Below are 22,899 nucleotides of genomic sequence, written 5' to 3'. Positions count from 1 at the left end.
CCCTGACTCTCAGTCTGAAGAAGGGTCTCGACCACGAAACGTCACTCATTCCTTCTCTCTGGAGATGCTGCCTGTCCCGCTGAGTTACTCCAGCGTTTTGTGTCTGTCTAATAGTTGGAAGGGTCCCGGTAATTGCAGGCAGGTCAGGCAATGGCTCCACCCGTTCCATTTCCACCAAGGAAGAAAGAAAGAGAATCCTATCTTGACTTTCCAGACCGTACACAACGTATTCATGAGTGGAGGAATAACTGAAACTTCACAGGAGGAGCCACTCTACTGCAGAATAATAAATCTCAAGAGGAATTTATTTGTACAAACAAATATTGTTGTTTTTTCTGCGCAGAACTCAGCAACCGATGGGAGCAGGGAGAAGAAGGAATGCATCGCTCCAGAAAGGTCTTTGGTTTTCCTCTGTTCTCTACAATGCATAAAATAACAGAGCAGATTTTCCAACAACAGCTAGATCACCCAAGTTTACCATGCACATGGTGTGGCTTCCAATGTGCCGCTGCGCACATTCTTCCATCGGGAGCCCATTCCTCAGTTGCTCAATTAAATTCCCCAATGTTCAGGGCGTTTCCTTGGGCACCACCACAAACAAAATCCCATTGTATAGATTTGGACAAACGGAATTCTATTGAGTTATCTATTGAGTCAACTGCACATCTCGTATGTGTATGTGACAAATAAACTTGACTTGACTTGACTTATCTATCTATTATATATTAAAACTGTGTGGCTGCCATCTGCCGCCTGGCGTCCGGCTGCCTTTCTGTCTTTTGATTCGCTGCTCCTTCCTATCAGCTTCCAACACACTTCAAAACAAAGTTGCAAGACAGGAACACTCTGAACTTTTCACCTCAATGGGATATCACAGCAAGTGCTTCAACAGGAGGGGGAGGGCCAATTGGTATTGCAATTGGAACTGCTGCAGCAGGCAGGGAAGGTGCAATTGGAGTTTTTTTTCAATCCACTGCTGAGGGAGGCAGGGGAGTGCTGGAATCTTACTTTTGGGAACGGGTTCAGTTCTGTTGGAGAAGACGGGTGCATGGTGGAATATTGGGTTGGGGGATCACACCATTGGGGGAGCAGACCCAACGGGTCTGCACTTGGTCTAGTTATATATTAAAACTGTGTGGCTGCCGCCTGCCGCCTGGCGTCCGGCTGCCTTTCTGCCTTTTGATTCGTTCCAATGCCCAATACTCGAAGGGGGGAAGAACCAGTTTTCTTATCCAGGCCAAAGACAATTTTTTTTAGTCAATCGATGAACAGAAGAATTTGGATTCTTCGAAGATTCGAACCTTGGGTGGTTCTGGGCACAAGGGAATGCAGTTTCAGGGCAAGAGCTCTGAGATGAGGAACTTCAAGCTTGAAATTTGACACCTTTGAAGTTACCCCAGAGTACTGAGGATGCCTCATCACGAGTTGTATTCAAGGCTGAAATAAAATAGACGTTCAGACTCCCAGGGAAGAGTCATGAAGATCAGGTAGCTAAGTGGGGTTGTCACCAAGATCAGATCAGGCATAACCTTGTTGAAGGAGGGAGAACAGGCTTGACTTGCCATATGCCCTGCACCTGCTTCTATTTATAACCTTCTGTGAGGAATGTAATTTGCTTCGCAATATTAATCGTGAGAAGCTACGAAAAATGAGAATCTCAGCTGCAAGAAAAACAGAAAGATAAAACATTTTAGACCAGAAGAGCAGATAATTGTTTTGAAATCCATTTTTACTCAGTGCTAAAATGCAATATAGTTATGGCTGCAATTATATTACATAATTACATGTAGAATACTACAATGTTTTAATGCTAGTGGTCAAAAACTAATTTTTCTCCCATATATACTGTATTCCTGTACACCATCAATAATTTTCTAGAAGTTATAGTCATTAAAATTATAAGATGCTTTATTACTTCAATCAAAAGCCTTTTGGCAAAAATTATCTTTCAGGTTTTTTCCTGAAATAACACACGCACATATGGTTATCAAAATGCCGAGGGAGGATAATTTCAACATTCAGCCACATTATGGTATGGATCTAGCTATAGTTCTGTTTGCCCTCAAATAAGCTTACTATAAACAAGGAATTTATGTTGATTAAAGCAAAACAAGGTGCCAGTGTAACCCAGTGGGTCAGGCAGCATCTCTGCAAGACATGGACAGATGAAATTTCGGATCCGATTCCTTCTTTATGTTGATAGTTATGCCCTTAGGAGGAATTTACTGAAAAGACCCCAGTGGCTTCATCTTGTACATCTAAGGCATTTTTCCAGTGAAACCCACTACCAAACAAAAAATGGGGTGGGAGATTGCAACCTTCACGTGGTCCACCTGTTTTGACTAAAACAATCAAACCGACGTGCTCAAACAAGATCAAATAGAACAAGTTGACCTGCAACTTCTAGCTGTGCACCAAAAAAATAGCACGCACCAAGATTGTAATTGCACTTGGACACTCAGGGAGTCTGAAGAAGGGTCTCGACCCGAAACGTCACCTATCGCTTTTCTCCAGAGATGTTGCCTGACCCGCTGATTTACTCCAGCATTTTGTGTCTATCTTTAGTATAAACTGGCAACTGCAGTTCCTTCTAACACATAAGATTCAGGGTTTAAGAAGGAACTGCAGATGCTGGAAAATCGAAGATAGACAAAAGTGCTGGAGATACTCAGCGGGTGCAGCAGCATCATCTATGGAGCGAAGGAAATAGGCAACGTTTAGGATCAGATTTAGGATCAAGATTCAGGATCAGTTTGTATCTTCAGACAACATTATTGTTGGGTTCTTACTTACAATTAGCACTTGCAGGGCAGAGGGAATTAACTTCCTACATCTTGCCTTACTCAACGCCCATGCCAAGAGTAGTTATGTCACAGTACAACATGAAACATTAGCTAAACACAGTGCTGGAGGAACTCAACAGGTCAGGCAGCATCTGTGGAGGGAAATGGACAGACGATGTTTAGGACCGGGACCTTTCCATTACCATTTGCTGCAAATGTTGAGCTTACTGAAGACATGTTGGAGTGTCTTCAGCTTGTACATATAAGGACCTTTTCCAGTGAATCCCAACCAGGCTGAAGAATGTTTCCGTCTGTCCATTCCCTTCACAAATGCTGCCTGACCTGCTCGAAATTGTGGAGAAATGTGACTGTAGCCCAGACCAACACACAAACCAACCTCCCTACTATTGACTCAATTTATACCTCACGTAAGACCAGCAGCATAATCAAGGACCAGTCTCACCCCGTTCACTCCCTCTTCTCCCCTCTCCCATCAGGCAAGAGGTACAGAAGTGTGAAAACACACATCTCCAGACTCAGAGACAGTTTCTTCCCAGATGTTATCAGCCAATTGAACAATCCTATCAACAATAAGAGAGTGGTCCCAAGCTACTATCTACCTCAATGGAGACCCTCGGGCTATCTTTAATCGGACTTTACCTTGCACTAAACGTTATTTCCTTTATCCTACATCGGTACACTGCGAATGGCTCGATTTTAATCATGTGTCGATTCTCCTCTGGCTGGTTAGCATGCAACATAAGCAAACTGAACGCTAGCATTTATTTCAAGAAGGCTTGTATACAAAAACAGGGATGTAATGCTGATGCTCTATAAGGCGCTGGTAAGGCTGCATTTGGAATGTTGTGAGCAATTGTGGGCACCATATCCGAAGAAGGATGTGCTGGAAGAGGCAGAGATGGAGATATCTCTATGGCAGAGGCAGAGAGAGATTGATTCTTGATTAGTACAAGTGTCAGGGGTTATGGGGAGAAGGCAGGAGAATGGGGTTAGGAGGGAGAGATAGATCAGCAATGATTGAATGGCAGAGTAGACTTCATGGGCCGAATGGCCTAATTCTACTCCTATCACCTTTGACCTTATGACCTTTACTGTACTTTGGTACACGTAACTAAACTAAAGCTAAATAAAACACTAAAACTAAAACTTGCTGAGTTCCTCCAGCACTGTGTTTGGCTCAGGATTCAACAAACTGCAGTTCTTTATGGCCCCATGAGAAATCAGGTTTCATTATTTCTAATTTAAAGTTGTTAGTGCTGGATTAATTCAGTAGGTCAGGCAGCATCTCTGGAGGACATGGATAGGTGATGTTTCGGGTTGGGATCCTTCTTCAGACTGATGCAGGAGCAGTGGAGTAAACTGGAAAAGAGGTGGGGGTTGAAATCAATTCATTCAAAAGAATCTGGTACTTTAATTCTGGTCAAAATGGCTTTGCAAGATTGAATATACACATTTCTATTTATGAATTGGTATGGAAGATTGAGTGAGTGGTTTCCCACAGAGAAGTTGCAACATATCTTGTGCACGAAGTAACTAACTAATCATATTTTCATAAAATTATTCTGCTCTATCAGCTGTTTCAGCGAAATACATCACATTTATACAACAACTTGCACCAACGTTATATAATTGCGATGCAATGCATCAAAGATTTGATACAGTAATTATCAAGCAGAATTTGAAGGCACGACAGTCTATGCTATTTCTCAAGGCACGATTAACCAGAACCTATTTTATTAGGTTGGGGGGAGTTCCCCCCGCCACGGGTACCATGTAATCCCAAGTCAAGTCAAGTCAAGTCAAGTTTATTCGTCACATACACATATGAGATGTGCGGTGAAATGAAAAACGGCAATTCTTGCAGGGTTGTGCAAAAAAAACCGACAAAACAGCATGGAACAGAATCAGTAATTACATATTTGTGGGAGATTACATATTTTTGAGGAAAAAAAAAGAAAAAACGCCAATTTTAAAAAGACACCACACAACAGTAAATTGGTACAGTAAGTTAGTCCCTGGTGAGATAGTCCCCGTACTACCTGCTCCATGGTCGGATAGTCGGCCACCCGGTTTGCCAGGTGAGGAGGGGGCTGTGGACCCCCAGCAGGACCAAAAACAAGCCAACGGCCATTCACACTTCAGTAGAAGTTGCGATCACTGTCGTACGTAGCATTGTAAGGCACCGTGCCCGTTGATGTTTTCAATGATGATGATGTTGATGGTGATATTTTGTTAAAATATTGTAAAAATACATACATAAGTTGACCAATAAAGGCCCAAACCAGCATTTACTAATAAAAAGGAGTCATATTTTATTGGGTGCAATAGAGACCCACAATTAACTCAAGAATGTGATTCCCTTGTCTGAATCAGTAGATGTACAACAGCAAAGTATTAATTACAGGAAGAACTCACTTGAGTTAATTACACCAAGCAACATCTGTAGAGTCAAAACAATAGTTAATGTTTCGGGTCAAGACCCTGCATCAGAACTGCGTCCAGCATCTACAGTTTTGTTCTTCAATACGAAACGATCGCGCAGCGGTAGAGTTGCTGTCTTACTGCGAATGCAGCGCCGGAGACCCGGGTTCGATCCCGACTGTGGGTGCTGTCTGTACGGAGTTTGTACGTTCTCCCCGTGACCTGTGTGGGTTTTTTTCCGATCTTTGGTTTCCTCCCACGTCCAAAGACGTACAGGTTTGTAGGTTAATTGGCTTGGTAAACGTAAAAATTGTCCCTAGTGGGTGTAGGGTAGTGTTAGGCGCGGACCCGGTGGGCCTAAGGGCCTGTTTCCGCACTGTATCTCTAAACTAAATTAAACTAAACTAAACTTTATTTATCCCAGGAGGGAAATTGGTCTGCCAACAGTTATAAACCTCAACACGATACATGAAACATGAAATTAAAGTGTTGAGTGGAAAGTCCAAGATTGGAGACGTGCAAACATTGGGTGAGGGAGGCCCGGGGGGGGGGGAGGGGGAAGGGGAATCAGTCTACCCCACGGCTAGAAGGGGGAGGAGTTGTACAGTTTGATAGTCACAGGGGGAAAAGATCTCCTGTGGCATTCTGTGCTGCATCTTAGTGGAACCTGTCTGATACACAACAACAATCGAGAGACTGAAAATCACAGGATAATCAGCACCTTATCCATCGGCTACAAACATTCACCTCCTCCACTAACCAAGTACGTGGCTGCACTGTGTACTATCTTGAGGATATCCCACTGCAAGTTATCAAAGATTTCTTGGCATCAATTCCAAAACCTGAAAATGACTGCAGGCAGCACGGCACACAGGCAGCAGACACAAGGAGACACATAGACACCTTCAAATCACACACCAACATCTCCTGTAATTACAATACCTTGCATTCACTGGTGCTGGCAAAATCTTGGAATTCTTTACATAATAACATGTGGTGCAAAATATGAAAGAGAAAGCTCAACATCATCTTGAATAACAGGTGGACAAGTGCCTGCCTTGACAATATGACAACAACAGAATCATCTTGTACTAATTCATAGCTGAAAATAAACACTGAAAATAAATCCCTTCACTTCCCTAAATATAATTTAATTGTTAATTAAAATTCTAGTTTCCCGAAATAATATCACAACAGTTAATGAAAGGTATCTTCTGATCAATGAGGAGGTGTATTCTAAAGCAAAGAATCCATCACTGAATTAATTTGTATCACAAGCAATTCCTCCACATTACACTTAACACATAAGGTAGACCTAGTTAGAAATCATTACATGGAAATACAGGGTATGTTTAGTTTAGTTTAGTTGAGAGATACAGTGCGGAAACAGACCCTTCGGCCCACTGAGTCCGTGCCGACCAGCGATCCCCGCACCCAAGCACTATCCTACACACTAGGGACAATTTACAGTTTTGCCAAGTCAATTAGCCCACACACTTTGGAGGGTGGGAGGAAACCGGAGCTCCTGGAGAAAACCTACGCAGGTCATGGGGAGAATGTCCAAACTCCACACAGACAGCACCCCTAGTCAGGATCGAACCCTTGACACGAGAAGTTGAGTATAGGAGCAAAGAGGTCCTTCTGCAGTTGTACAGGGCCCTAGTGAGACCACACCTAGAGTATTGTGTGCAGTTTGGTCCCCTAATTTGAGGAAGGATATTCTTGTTATTGAGGGAGTGCAGTGTAGGTTCACCAGGTTAATTCCCAGGTTGGCGGGACTGTCATATGCTGAGAGAATGGAGCAGCTGGGCTTGTACACTCTGGAATTTAGAAGGATGAGAGGATATCTTATTGAAACATGTAAGATTATTAAGAGTTTGGGCATGCTAAAGGCAGGAAACATGTTCCCGATGTTGGGGGAATCCAGAATCAGTTTAAGAACAAGGGGTAAGGCATTTAGAATGGAGATGAGGTTACACTTTTTCACATAGAGAGTTGTGAGTCTGTGGAATTCTCTGCCTCAGAGGGCGGTGGAGGCCGGTTCTCTGGATACTTTCAAGAGAGAGCTTGATATGGCTCTTAAAGATAACGGAGTCAGGGGATATGGGGAGAAGGCAGGAACGGGTTATTGATTGTGGATGATCAGCCATGATCACATTGAATGGTATATAATGCACCTATAGTCTATTGTCTATTGAACCCGTATGGAAAAAATATAGTTGTAGCAGCTTGGAGCATGGGTTTGATTTAGAACATTTCGCTTGGCAGATTTTTAGTTCATATTTCTATTAAGAAATATGAACTCCATTTCTATTAAGAAATATGAACTGCATTGAAGCACTAAATTGTATCCTGCATTATCGTCAGAGGTGAAGAAAAACCCAGTGAGGAAGTGTAGGTAAGAAACAGGCAAGAAATGGGTGGAGACTGGTGGATGGTCTCCAAGCCTGCTCCAACATCATGGCTGATCCTGTACCTCAACCTCCTCGGCCTTCCAGGTCTCTCTTTTTATCGATGTACTCAAGAATCATAGTCTCAGAGTTAAATATACAATAATTTAACAGCTGGGTTGGAGAACTAATGCCCCTGTCCCACTTAGGAAACCTGAACGGAAACCTTTGGAGACTTTGCGTCCCGCCCAAGGTTTCCGTGCGGTTCCCGGAGGTTTTTGTCAGTCTCCCTACATGCTTCCACTACCTGCAACCTCTGGCAACCACCTGCAACCTCCGGGAACCGCACGGAAACCTTGGGTGGGGCGCAAAGTCTACAGAGGTTTCCGTTCAGGTTTCCTAAGTGGGACAGGGGCATAAGAGTTCACAACCTCTTGATCAAAGTTTTTGCTCATCCTATTCCAAAATGGCTAACGTGAGATTTTTTCCCCTGGATTGAGCCTTTCCAGTCTGAAGGAAAGTTTAGTTGAGTTTGGTTTATTGTCACGTGTACCGAGGTACCGTGAAAAGCTTTTGTTGTGTGCTAACCAGTCAGCAGAAAGACTATACATGATTACAATAGGGCCATCCACAGTATATAAGATACAGGATAAAGGGAATAATGTGAATAACATTTAGTGTAAGATACAGTCCAGTAAAATCCGACCAATGTTAGCGCAAGGGTCTCCAATGACATAGAATGGGACCTCGACACTTGTGTCAGAAACATGAACGCTTTGGTGAAATTATCTCTCATTCTCCTGAACGCCAGTAAGTGCAGGCTGTTCCCATTCAATCATTCCTCATGGGACCACTTCCTAAAGCCCCCTACATTAGGGCAAATATACTCTGCTCTGCTTCATACCCACACTATATCTCCCATAATTGATTGATGTGCACGCTTGTTTTGTTTCCTGAACCAGCTCACCAACAATGAGCCCTCTGGAAACTAAAACTTAACATTCAAAAGATACTGGGTTTTCTTAAAGATCTTTCTCCACGGGCAGCACAGTGGCACAAGGGTAGAGCTGCTGCCTTACGGTCTCAGAGACCCGGGTTCAATCCTGACTACGGTGCTGTTTGTATGGACTTTGTATGTTCTCCCCATGACCAGGTGGGTTTACTCCAGGTGCTCAGGTTTCCACCCACGTTCCAGCGGGGTTTGCAGGGTTGCAGGTTAATTGGCTTCAGTAAATTGCCGCTAGTGTGTAAGATAGCACTCGTGTACAGGTGATCGCTGGTCGGCGTGGACTTCGTGAACCGAAGGGTCTGTTTCCACGCCCACGTTAATTTCATGCCCACTCTGTATATGACCTGTGGCAAAGTCTTTACTTCACTCAGCTAAATACCCTTCCAACTTTAGTATCCAGCAAACATGGCAATATTACATCCTATAACTAAACAATAGTTTGCATTTACACAAAGTGCTGGAGGAACAGCAGGTAAGGCCACACCTGTGGAGCGAAAGGACAGGTAACGTTTTGGGCCGGGACCCTTCCTCAGGCTGTACAAGAGCAGTTGGACAAAAGGTTCCAACCCGAAATGTCATCTGTCCATCATCTCCCTTCACAGTTGTTGCCTGACCCGCTGAGTTCCTCCAGCACTTTGCACTTTGCTCAGGTTGCCTACATCTGCAGTTCCTTACATCTCCAATAGATTGTAAAATCATCCTACAAGAATCCCATCGGAAAGTAAATCATCTTGTGAATTGTTCAGAAGTGCCGTGGTATTTTCATCTCTGAACGATATCCAAATGTATCTGCAAATAATAGGTTGCAATTATTAGCAAATAAAAATCAGAGCTTGCTGCAAATTACTAGTTTGGAAGTATTTAGTGTTATTTTCTGCATCATCTCCTACTGACGTGCAGAAAGCATAGAGGCTCCTGTCACTTGTTTTAAATTTATGGGCAAAAATAGAGTTAATACAGGAATTACTGTAAAGCATACTGTTCATAGGCAGGGAAAAACAACCACCAATCTATTGTTTAATGAAGCAGGGAAAGTTACTTCTGCAACAATCATTAATTCTCCGCAAAGGCAGGGCTGCATTTCACTGGCGCTCTGAGCTGAGTGGTATTTGAGAAAATGACAAAATGACAAAATGTATTCTGGTTTGTGAATCTCTATATTTCTATACCTAATCACCATATCTCTATATTTGCATTAAATTTATAAAAATGAATCCATTCCTAAATAAAATTTCACAACTAGAGAAGGTGATTGAGGCAGGTTAAAAGAAAAACAAAGAAAGACTTTTAAAAGGGAGACACGGTGGTGCAGCGGTAGAGTCGCTGCCTCATAGCGGCAGAGGACCCGGGTTCCATCCTGTCTGTGCGGAGTTTGCATGTTCTCCATGTGACTCATCAAAGACCCACACCATCCTGGCCACACACTCATCTCTTTGTTGCCATCGGGTAGAAGGTACAGGGGGTTGAAATCTGGTACATCCAGATTTAGGTACAGCTTCTTCCCCACAGCCATCAGGCTATTAAACACAACATCAAACAAACTCTGAATTATAACAGCCTATTGCACTTTATCTGTTTATTTATATGTATATATATTGTCTATGGTATATGGACACACTGAACTGTTCTGTATTATGCCTTCAGTATTGTGTTGTGCTGCAGCAAGCAAGAATTTCATTGTCCTATCTGGGACACATGACAATAAACTCTCTTGACTTGACTCTTGACTCTTGACTCTTGACTCTTGACTTGACTTAGAAAGCGAATGGTATGTTAGCATTCATAGCAAAAGGATTTGAGTATAGGAGCAGGGAGGTTCTATTGCAGTTGTACAGGGTCTTGGTGAGACCACACCTGGAGTATTGCGTGCAGTTTTGGTCTCCTAATCTGAGGAAGGACATTCTTGCCGTAAAGGGAGGACAGAGAAGGTTCACCAGACTGATTCCTGGGATGTCAGGACTTTCATATGAAGAAAGACTGGATAGACTCGGCTTGTACTCGCTAGAATTTAGAAGATTGAGGGGGGTTCTTATAGAAACTTACAAAATTCTTAAGGGGTTGGACAGGCTAGATGCAGGAAGATTGTTCCCGATGTTGGGAAAGTCCAGAACAAGGGGTCACAGTTTAAGGATAAGGGGGAAATCCTTTAGGACAGAGATGAGAAAAACATTTTTCACACAGAGAGTGGTGAATCTCTGGAATTCTCTAGGTAGTTGAGGCCAGTTCATTGGCTATATTTAAGAGGGAGTTAGATGTGGCCCTTGTGGCTAAAGGGATCAGGGGGTATGGAGAGAAGGCAGGTACAGGATACTGAGTTGGATGATTAACCATGATCATATTGAATGGCGGTGCAGGCTCGAACGGCCGAATGGCCTACCCCTGCACCTATCTTCTATGTTTCTATGATTCTTGACTTGACTAGACTCGTGGATTTTCTCCAGGTGCTCTGGTTTTCTCCCAAAGACATGCAGGTTTGTAGATAAATTGGCTTCTGGAAATTGCCCCCTAGTGCGTAGGATATGCAAGCAGGATAACATTCACCTAGTGCATGGGTGATTAATGGTCGGTGTAGATTAACCCTTATTAATTCATGCCATTTATAACCTTCACTGCACAAATATGCATGCCACTCTTTACATAGTATTACGGTACTACACAAAAACTCTATCTCTCTCTCTCGGGAGTTAGTAAGCGAGATGTCAGCAGCAACTGACTATTGAAATGCGTTAGTGTAATCGATGAAATAAAGTAGGACTTTATCATGAATGTGTTTTTATTTATTGAGCCGCCAATAAACAGTCGGCATGGGCTCGGTGGGCCAAAGGGCCTGTTGCCCTGCTGTATCGCTGACGTTAATCTCATTTGGGAGAAACCTATGGGTCACAGAGAGAACATGCAAACTCCACACAGTTAGCAGAGGTCAGGATTGAACCCAAGGGAGCAGCCTTAGCATCTTCACCACTCTGCCATATTAGGGTCGGCTGCGTTCATTGCCAAGCTTCAAGTGGCTTTGATATATGGTGCATATAATACTATAATGGTATTATGTGCACAATAAGTTAGATAGACTGTGGCAAATTATGCGTGGCACAATGATGTGCTTTCAAGTCAGAACTCGGATGGATAGTTTTAATGAAGTTCTTAAAAAGTTTTCGTTTCTTCTTCCTCTGCAATATTCAACTAGCAAATAATGAATTCCGCAAACTAACAAGTCCTCTACTTTCTGACCTTCACAGAAAAACAGTTGAAGGCATAGAATGCTCTCAAAATACAAGTGTAACTTGCAGGTATTATCTAGAGATGTAGTGAAAATAATCTGCCTTTTTGTATCATTGATTCAGATGGAATACAAGTTTGGAAGCATACTGCTTTGGATGAAATTCACCTTTTCACATATTATTATATCGGCAAGCAATGAAAAACAAATTAACACCAAGATTTTCTGCAAGGTTACACATATTATCTCCTCTACGGGTTTAATATTCGAATAACCAGTGAAATAACGGAACCTTCAAGTCCTTAGTTGGAGGCAAGATCGTAGATTAGTGGCTGTGAGTATTTTGTCTAAAGTATCTGCGTTCCCCAAAACCTTTAGTTTAAAGACTTATAGTAGGTGCATGGATAGGGCAGGTTTGGAGGGATATGGACCAAACACAGGCAGGTGGGACTAGTGTAGCTGGGGCATTGTTGGCCGGTGTGGGCAAGTTGAGCCAAAGGTCCTGTTTCCACACTGTATCACTCTATGACTCAAAAGGTCACAAATATGATATTTACCAGACATTCCTAAGTAATGACCAAGAAATTGTCTAGACAAATATGTTGCACCGTACCCAAGGAACAAATCTCTTCATATACCACATAGGCAGTTCCTCTTGTCTCAAGTGTATTTCCGACTGATCTGTCTGATTGGTTCATACTTCCCAAATATATCATACATTTCCTCAGCTGTTATTTTGTATGGAAAATGTCTTACTCTTTGAATACTTCCCTCTGGAAGGCGACTCCGGACTGTCAAAGCTGCCACAGCCAGACATAAAAACAGTTTTTATCCACGAGTAGTTGCTCTACTCAACTGCCAAAAATCTGTAGCCTCTTTTTGATCTGGTATTTTGTTGGTTCGCATGCTTGATCAATGGTGTTTTATCATTAATATTTTATTATTATTAATGTTTAGTGTTTTCTGAGTCATTCGTAACCGTCACTGTATGTCATGTTGTTACTTGTGGGCGGAGCACCAAAGCAAATTCCTTGTATGTGAACACTTGGCCAATAAACTTACTTATTTACTTACTTACTTATGTCCAAGTTGCTGTTTGCTTCAGGGGGCAAATAATACAATATTCAACTTCCCGTTACCTCCTCAGAAGGCTTCGGAAGTTTGGCATGTTCCCTACTAACTCTCACCAACTTCTACAGATGCACCATCTGAAAGCATTTTATCGGGATGCATCAGGGCTTGGTTTGGGAACAGCTCCATCCAAGACCGCAAGGAATTGCAGCGAATTGTGGAATGCCTGACTGCGCAGCCCAGACCATCACACAAACCAACCTTCCTTCCATTGACTCCATTTATATCGTACACTGCACTCGGCAAGGCCAACAGCATCATCAAGGACAAGTCGCACCCCGGCCAATCCCTCTTCTCCCCTCTCCCATCTGGCAAAAGGTATCGAAGTGTGAAAACGCACACCTCCAGATTCAGGGACCGTTTCCTCCCGGCTGTTCTCAGGCAACTGAACCATCCTACCACAACCAGAGAGCAGTGCCGAACTACTATCTTGATGACCCCCGGACTACCCTTGATCGGACTTTGCTGGTTTTACCTTGCACAAAACATTATTCCCTTATCACGTAACCACCCACTGCTAATGGATCGATTGTAATCACGTATTGTCTTTCTGCTGACTGGTGAGCACGCAACAAAAAGCTTTTCACCTCAGTACACGTGACAATAAACTGAACTGAAAGATTCAAGTTCCCCAATTTGTTTTAAATTGGAGACTGAATGATAAGAAGGAGGACAGGAAGGAGATAGAGAACTTAGTAACATGGAGTCAGGACCACAACCTCTCCATCAATGTCGGCAAGATGAAGGAGCAAAGGACCAACGTCTGGAAGTGTGATGGACTCTATGCCCCAAACGGCCTCAATGGCACTGAAGGGGAAATGGTTGAGAGCTTCAGGATTCTTGGCATTAATATTACCAGCGAACTGTTGTGGACCAATCACTTTGAATGGACAGCCAAGGCAACACACCTATGCCTCTACTTCCTCAGGAGACTGCGGGAATTTGGCAAGTCATCAATAACTCTCACAAACCTCTACAGATGCACCATAAAAAAACAGACTGTCAGGTTGTATTATAGGTTGGTCTGGGAGTGGCTCTGCTCAAGACCGTAACAAATTGCAGAGAGTTCTAGATGTAGCCCAGTCCATCACACAGACTGGACTCCCAACCACTGACTCCATTTACGCCTCATGCTGCCTCATGAAAGCAGCCAACGTAATCAAAGACTTGTCCCGCCCCCGGCAGTAAATACAGAAGCTTGAAAGTGCGCACCGCCAGACTCAGGAACAGCTTCTTCCAATCTGTAATCAGGCTTCCGAATGACCCTTCCATAAGCTATGGTACTGTCCGATTCACCTCTACCCCATTGCGGACATTGGACTTTGTCTCTGGAAGTGTTTTGCCACAATGCTGAGAACTATGCCTTGCATTCATAAGTCATAGGGGCAGAATTAAGCCATTCGGCCCATCGAGTTGACTGCTTCATTCAATCATGGCAAATCTACCTTTCCCTCACAACTCCATTCTCCTGCTTTCTCCCCATAACCTTTGACACCCTTACTAATTAAGAGCCTGCCATTCTCCACCTTATAAAAGGCCAAAGACTTGGCCTCCACAGCAGTCGGTGACAATGAATTCCCCAGATTCACCACAGAAATTCCTCCTTGTCTTTCCAAAGGTACATTCAGTCTGAAGAAGTATCTCAAACTGAAACGTCACCCATTCCTTCTCTCCAGAGATGCTGCCCGTCCTGCGGAGTTACTCCAGCATTTTGTTACTACCTTCAATTTAAATCAGCATCTGCAGTTCTTTCCTTACATTCCTTTTATTCACTCTGTACTTTCCCCTTTGCTCTACCTATTGTACTTGCGTTTAACTTGATTGTGTTTGTGTGTGGTGTTATAGAAAAACGTAGAAAGAAAACATGAAAATTAGGTGCAGGAATTGGTCATTCGGCCTTTCGAGCCAGCACTGCCATTCAATATGATCTTGGCTGATCATCTAAAATCAGTACCCCGTTCCTGCGACTTCCCCATATCCCTTGATTCCTTTAGCCTGAGGAGCTATATCTAACTCTTTCTTGAAAACATCCAGTGAATTGGCCTTCACTGCCTCCTGTGGGAGAGAATTCCACAGATTCACAACTCTCTGGGTGAAAACGTTTTTCCTCATCTCAGTCCTAAATGGCCTACCCCTTATTCTTAAATTGTGACCCCTGGTTCTGAAAGTTATCTCAGACAGCATGGATAGCATGCAAAACAAAGCTTTTCACTGTAACTCATACATAACAATAATAATAAATCTAAATCTGAATTAATTTTAAAACTACTCAAGGTTTGCCGTATTGATCCATCCTCAAACACACAAAGCAATACCCCAATAAAACGAAACCAGCAAGGGAATGACAGTTCTGTAAACTGTTTTGGCGAGTAACAAGAAAAATACAACAACAAAAAATCTGCATCTTTAACAGGTAACAGAACGATTGCAAATTTTACAATCAACACATATTTGAAAGAGATGATCAATATTCCAGATAAACATATATATATATAAAAGGGTAAGACATACTGGGGAAGACTTATATAAAAGGGTAAGACATACTGTGGAACACTTATAACCAGTTCAAATTAATACTGGCAGCAGTTCAGATAGTAAATGCCTCATATCCATAATGCAATAATGATATTTATTTTGACTGTCAAAATGATTAATTACAGAATGTGGCAGACAGGATCAAATGTAACATGATGAACAGTTTTGTGAGCAAGATTGGTAATGCTAATGGTAAGAGATTTACGCAAAAAAAATCTCGTAATGAGGTTTTTTAGTTTAAGCTTTAGTATTAGAGATACAGCGCGGAAACAGGCCCTTCGGTCCACCGAGCCCGCACTGACCATCGATCCCCGCGCATTAACACACACACACATCCTACACACACTAGGGACAATTTTACACTTATACCAAGCCAATTAACCTACGCTGTACTTTCGAGTGTTGGAGGAAACCGAAGATCTCGGAGAAAACCCACGCAGGTCAGGAGGCGAACGTGCAAACTCCTCACAGACAGCATCCGCAGTCGGGATCGAACCCGGGTCTCTGGCGCTGTGAGCATTGTAAGCCAGCAACTCTATCACTGTGCCACCGTGCCGCACCTAACAAATTTTGTGGACATTGCGGTCACAATAAGAATTTTCATTCCTTACATGTTTTAAAAAATATATATACTCATTCAAGGAATTTAGGGTGGCGTTGTGGTAGAGTTGCTGCCTTACAGAACCAGAGACCCAGCTTCAATCCTGACTGTGGGTGCTCTCAGTTCGTTCTCCCAGTGGCCGCATGCACTTTCTCCAGGAGCTCCGGTTTCCTCCCACACTCCAAAGACGTGCAGGTTTGTAGGTTAATTGGATTTGGTTAAAAAAAATTGTGAATTGTCCCAATTTTGTACAGGTGTACAAGTGATCGCTGGTCGGCACGTACTTGATGGGTCAAAGGACATATTTCCGCACTGTATCTCTAAAGTCTAAAGAATGTGATCCTTATAGGTTGAGCCGCCATTTAATTCCATAGTGTGAAATTTAATTAATTTCAATTAATTCCAAGTTCACAAAATCACAAAAAGTTAGTTTGACTTGAAGTAGTTAAGGCACAAACAGCACTGTGTTCTTTATTACAAAGGGTTGGAGTTGAATCTGAATCTGAATCTGAATCTGAATCTGGAGTATAAGAATTAGGAGGTTTTGCTACAGATATACAGAGTGTTGGTGTTACCACACCTGGAACACAGCACGCTATTTGGTCCTGTTATCTAAACAAAGATTTTAGTGATATTGGAGGCAGTCCCAAGTGTTTTACCAGGCTAATTGGTAAAAACCATAGGTTTAAAGTGAAGGGGAAAAGATTTAATAGGAATCTGAGGGGTAACTTCTTCACACAAAGGGTGGTGGGTGATTGGAACAAGCTGCCAGAGGAAGTAGTAGAGGCAGGGACAATCCCAACATTTAAGAAACAGTTAGACAGGTACACGGATAGGACAGGTTTGGAAGGATGTGGACCAAACATGGACAGGTGGGACTAGTATAGCTGGGACATGTTGGCCCGTGTGGGCAAGTTGGGCCAAAGAGCCTGTTCCAACACTGTATCACTCTATGACTCTAATTCACTAAGATGAGAAGTCTGGACAGTTTTGGTCTATTTCCTTGGAGTTTAGAAGAACGAGGGGTTGGCTTTTTCACACATACACGTTCCTCAAGGAGCTTGACAGGGCAAATGCGGAGATATTTTCAATCATGATAGAGTCTCGAACATGGGAACAGAACTACAAAATAAGCAACCGGTCATTTAAAGCTGAGGCATGGGTGGTGAATGCAGACACCTTGCAGCATGTAGATGAGTACTTGAGTTACCAACACGGAGAAGGCAGTGGTAAATGTGAATAACATAGATGGGCACTCGATGGTTGGTAAGTGATGATTCACTAACTACAAGTATGTGGCCTGATGATGAAAGAATGCAATCTACAGAACACGACACTGCTACATCAGCCAACTTTGCAATGTTCCAAGCTAAAAATATAAGTTGATTTATTCACGTACATCGATCACACCGCGTTCATGAGTTCACATACATCGATTGCCCGTGTTCGATCTTGACTTTGAATACTCTGTACGTTCTCCCTGTGACCGCGTGTTCATAAATTTGGCCACTCAGCCCATCAATTCTACTCCGCCATTCAATCATTGCTGATCTCTCCTTCCCTCTCAACCCCATTCTCCTACCTTCTCCCCATAACCCCTGACACCTGTACTATTCAAGAATCCGTCAATCTCTGCCTTTGAAATATCCATTCTTCCCTTTAACTTTCCCCGCTCCCTTCACTCTCTCTGACGTGTCCTCCAAATAACTATTGGAGAATGGCCCAGAATGGCCCTCCCCTTTGTCATAAGGAAATATGAAATATCAATATAGACACTCAGTGGTGGAGTAACTCAGCGGGTCGGGCAGCATCCCTGGAGAACGTGGATTGGTGACGTTTCGGTTCAGGAGAATATTTCCTGAAAATAAAGGAACTGGGAAGACCAAAGAGCAAAGACAAAGAGACCATAGTAATTGTCGTGGATTCCATCACAAACTCCATCTCCATTCATCTTCATTTCCATGTGCCTTCTCGCCAACAATTGAAGCCATAACCAGAATATTTGCAAACTTGCCATCTTGACTGACTCAGAGATAAGCACCTCTAGATACGTTCTGCAGCATCACTATGATCACCTACTTGCATCTCTGCAACACTTCCTCCTTCAGTTTATCTACAGTTGAAACCCGCACCCTTTGTTGACTTTAAACTTGACTCCTTCAACGTACTCCTACCAAGCCTCCTTCACTCTACCTGTTATAAAGTCATCTAAAATTCTGCAGCTAGGTATAGCTTGAATATAGAACAGTCCAGCACAGGAACCCACAATGTTTGTGCCGAACATTATGTCATTTTAAATGTATCTCATCTGCCTGTACATGGTCCATATCCCTTTATCCCCTACACTTCCATGTGCCTGTCTAAAAGCCTCTTAAATACCACAGAAACCATTTTATCTGCCTCCACCACCACCCCTGGCAGTGTTCCAGACCCCGAACACTCCCTGCATAAAGAAACAGCCCGCATATCTCCATTAAACCTTCCCCCTCTCACCTTATGGCTATGTCCTACAGTGTTGGACATTTCCACCCTGGGGAAAAGGTTCTGACTGTCTACCCTATCTATGCCGCCAATAATGTCATACACTTCTATCAAGTCTCCCCTCAATCTCGGGCATCCAGAGATTCGCTTTAAAATTGAAAAGTGATCCTTTAAATACAGTCGGTATTTGAATACCTTTGGTCTAGAGGTGGCACGGTGGCACAGTGCCATAGACCCAGGTTCGAACCTGACTATAGGTGCTGTCTGTATGGAGTTTGTACGTTCTCCCTGTGACCGTGTGGGTTTTCTCCAGGTGCTCCAGTTTCCTGCCACACTACAAAAATGTACAGGTTTGTGGGTTAATTGGCATTGGTAAAAAATGGACATTGTCCCTACTTGTGTAGGATAGTGCAAGTACGGAGTGATCACTGGTTGGCATGGACTCGGTGGGCCGAACGTCCTGTTTCCGCAGTCTTGCTCCTCTTTCTCTCCATGGCCCCAAAGCTTCTGAAAATGTCACCGATCCTCCCATCAGGCATTCCGAATTTTAAATGCTTTACCCACGACAGAGGCAACTTCAGCTGCTGAATACCCTAGATCGGTACATGTACTGATTAGTACTGATTAGTACTGATTAGTACTGATTAGTACGGGTTAGTACGGGTGTCAGAGGTTGTCAGGGGAGAAGGCAAGAGAATGGGGTTAGGAGGGAGATATAGATCAGCCATGTATGAATGGCAGAGTAGACTCGATGGGCCGAATGGCCTAATTCTGCTCCGATCACTTATCATCTTATGATCTGAAATTGCTAATCAAATCTCTTCCTTCCTTTGAGAGCACCTTGAAACCTATTGGCAAGGCTGTCTCCTTATCTCATGATATGGCTTGCGTTCAAATTTTGGTTAATAACTCTCTTTTGAAGTGACTTGGAACAATTTACAACCTGGAATAAACTCGATATAAATAAAAGATTATTGCTATTGGGGGTCGCTGAAATCAGTGGCTGCTTTATAAAAGGCACAGGATGCCTGGACACATCCATGATTTGAAGAACAATTAAGTTAGAGCTCGTAAAGAGATGATATAAATGTAATACTCCCGACAGCAGTTACTGCAATAGCTACTGGTGATGTACGCTTTGCCCATTTTTTTGATAACCTGCTTTTGAATCAATTTCATCCGAGAAGATGCTTTACACACATTCCATCCTTTCCTTAGAGGAGAATTCACACATCCTTAGACACGAAACGTCACCCATCCTTTTCCTCCAGAGATGCTGCCTGACCCACGGAGTTTCCTCCAGCACTTGGTGTCTATCTTTGGTATAAACCACCATCTGCACTTCTTTGTTTTCGACTTCAATAATCTACTCGTGTGAAAGATGAGAATCCAAATCTATGTTGCCGCTGGATTTTGCATTCACATCCAAGCAGGCCACGAAGAGAGAAAAAGTATTTATCCCTTAGTAGGGTGCAGCAATTCAGATTTCACACCTTCGGGAACATGCTTGCACTAGATCTACAAACCTTCTAATGATTCTCAACAAAATAGTTTAAGAAAGAACTGCAGATGCTGGAAAAATCGAAGGTAGACAGAAATGCTGGAGAAACTCAGCGGGTGAGGCAGCATCGCCCTTGTTCAGACTGCCTTTTCCTCACAGGCTGAAGGAAGGTCTCGACCCGAAACGTCGCCTGTTCCTTCTCTCAACAAAATAGTCATTATTTATACACTGAAGATCAAGTAAAATATCAGTTATTAAAGGACCTTTGCATTTATCTTTGTTATGACTCTTGCGAGGCTTATGGACAAACAATTAAAGCGTAATATCCACGTCCACTTCAATATTATAGCGAAATAGGTTATTAAAATATTGAGAAGAGAAACACATATATCTGTGTAGGAAGGAACTGCAGTTGCTGGTTTACACCGAAGATAGACACAAAATGTTGGAGTAACTCAGCGGGACAGGCAGCATCTCTCTGGAGAGAAGGAATCGGTGACGTTTCGGGTCGAGACCCTTCTTCAGACTGCATTATTCTTACAGTTTATTTTGCGTTTATCCCAAGTTAGGAGAAAGCGATTTGACGCACAGGAAGAGATGTATGCATCAAATCTCTTCCTGGGCACGTTAAACTTTAAAAAAAAAACTTATTTATGGTATTTTTCACTGAATATCGTTATTTGCAAATATACTTTCGCACCGAGTAAAAGTGTCGATAATTTGGATGAGAAAGACAAGTAAATAATTGAACTGAGGACATTTAATGAATGGGAACCCTTTGCACAAAAGCAAACAGCTGGACATATTTAAATTCCATAAGCACCCATCACTGTTTGCATAAGTATAGCCTTATAAGCATCCGTTTCATATAAGTGGCAGCTATCCAAGGTTCTGAATCTATCAAACGTGACATTAAAATACATAATCAAATTGATTTTAACCTCATCCTTATAATTAAAGACTTTGAAGCTTAGTGAAAAGGCAAACAATTAATTTACTACAAACTCACACCCTATTGGGGTTATTTTGACTCCATGTTACAATCGGAATATCTTGCATTACTACTTTGAAGTCATCTGGCTGAGGCAGTGGAACAAGTCGCTAGGTTACGGAATAAATTTAAGGCGAACGTTTCTCCAACCTGTATTTCATCCCCGTCTGCTTTGCAGTCGACTCCTTCAAAGACATGTGGTGTTGGGGCATGAAGTGGCCAAGACTTCGGGCAATGATCGCCACCGTCCGGAATTTTGCCCGGGCCCCATTGCCTAATTTGGGGCTGCTGACGTTCTGCTTGTGCCTCTCGTCGCTGCTCCGTCCCTTCAGGTTGTGGTCGGTGCAAGCTATCGACACTTGCATCCTTTGGCCAGCGGAGACCCGAAGCAAAGATGCGAAAGGTCGGATCGACAAGCCAGCGAGACTTGGCGGTGCAGGTTGAATCAGCGGGCTGGTTTAATCCGGGGAGGTATCAGAGACACATCGCATCACGAGTACTTTGATGCTTGTCTGGTCCTGTGCAAATTGTCAGGGACCGATCACTGACCACACCAAACGTCCAGGGCTCTGTGCACATTCAAAGCTCTGTCTCTCAACCTCCCCCCCTCCCTCCCTCCTGCAGTGGCCGAACTCTTGGCTGAAGGGAAAACTCTGCACTTTGACGCTCTGCAGTGTGGATTTCCCAATGACAGATTTCCTACAGCACGTTAACTCACTGTCTCCAGCTCCGCCTCCGACCCTCCTCCCTCGCCAGTCTCGCCCGTCTCTCCCTCTCTCTCACGCCGCAGCGCCGGCTCCTCGCCCTGGTCCCAACTCCGGGCATGAGCGCCAGACCAAACCACACTGCAACACGCCTCACACTCCCAAACACACGGCCAACATTCTGGATGGATACCACTGCGAAACATGCATGTATGAATCAGCAGGCATGTTATATGTAATAGAATGCCTTCTATTCTGTATCAGCTTCTGACAAACTGTTCTACAGCAAGATTTCTGGACAGAGTGCGCTGATATTTACAAACTGCCAAGAAATAAAAAAATAAATGTAAGGGCTTGTCTTTCTTGGTACTTTCCAACATTGCCCTGTGCATTTTCAGCACAGACAAAGCCATACATCTCGGTGCTGGTGTGTAGGAAGGAACTACAGGTGCTGGGTTAAACCGAAGATAGACACAAAAAGCTGGAGTAACTCAGCGAGACAGGCAGCATCTCTGGAGAGAATGAATGGGTCTCGACCCGAAACGTCACCCATTCCCTCTCTCCAGAGATGCTGCTGCCTGTCCCGCTGGGTTACTTACTCCAGCTTTTGGTGACCATCTCGATGCTGGGTTACACTCCAAAACATCTCAGTTACAATAGACAATAGGTGCAAGAGTACCGGGCCTTCACCTATCCTTTGCTGGAACCAGACCAATTGAGCGCACGGCATTCTGTTCAAGGATACAATTCTCGACCCAAAACATCGCCTATTCCTTCTCTCCATAGATGTTGCCTCGCCCGCTGAGTTTCTCCAGCATTTTTTGTCTACCCCTTCCAATACGGTGTCTTTGAGATAGTGTGTGACATTATTAATTACAGTAAAAATGTTTGCTCGTTTCCCAGGGGTCGGTTTCATCAGTGGCATTTAATCCCCTGTCACCTGCCTCTGGTAACTGTCTCGGCATTTTTATTCAGAGATTCATTTTGAACTTTTAAAAATCAAATCTCCCCTCAGTATAGCTGCATGGTAACTCAAATGTCACTGTACTTTAATTGGTACATATGACAATTACATTGAATCTTGAATCTTGAACCTGTCCGACCTAAGGAGGGA

The 22,899-nt window shown here is 43.3% G+C and overlaps 1 protein-coding gene across 1 annotated transcript in view; it reads right to left on the bottom strand.

The window, feature by feature from the left end:
- kcnab1a (potassium voltage-gated channel subfamily A regulatory beta subunit 1a) overlaps positions 1–22,190 on the bottom strand; it is a 110,033-nt gene extending 87,843 nt beyond the window's left edge. Inside the window, exon 1 of the mRNA XM_055646291.1 lies at positions 21,232–22,190. Within this exon, the coding sequence (XP_055502266.1) occupies positions 21,232–21,446 (215 nt within the window). The 5' untranslated portion in view covers positions 21,447–22,190. The remainder of the gene's footprint in view (positions 1–21,231) is intronic.
- Between the last annotated feature and the right edge of the window lie 709 nt (positions 22,191–22,899).

Source organism: Leucoraja erinacea, chromosome 14 (assembly GCF_028641065.1).
Source record: "Leucoraja erinacea ecotype New England chromosome 14, Leri_hhj_1, whole genome shotgun sequence".
Lineage (NCBI taxonomy): Eukaryota > Metazoa > Chordata > Chondrichthyes > Rajiformes > Rajidae > Leucoraja > Leucoraja erinaceus.
The sequence above is the reverse complement of the archived record's forward strand: the minus strand, read 5'-3'. Positions and strand labels throughout refer to the sequence as shown.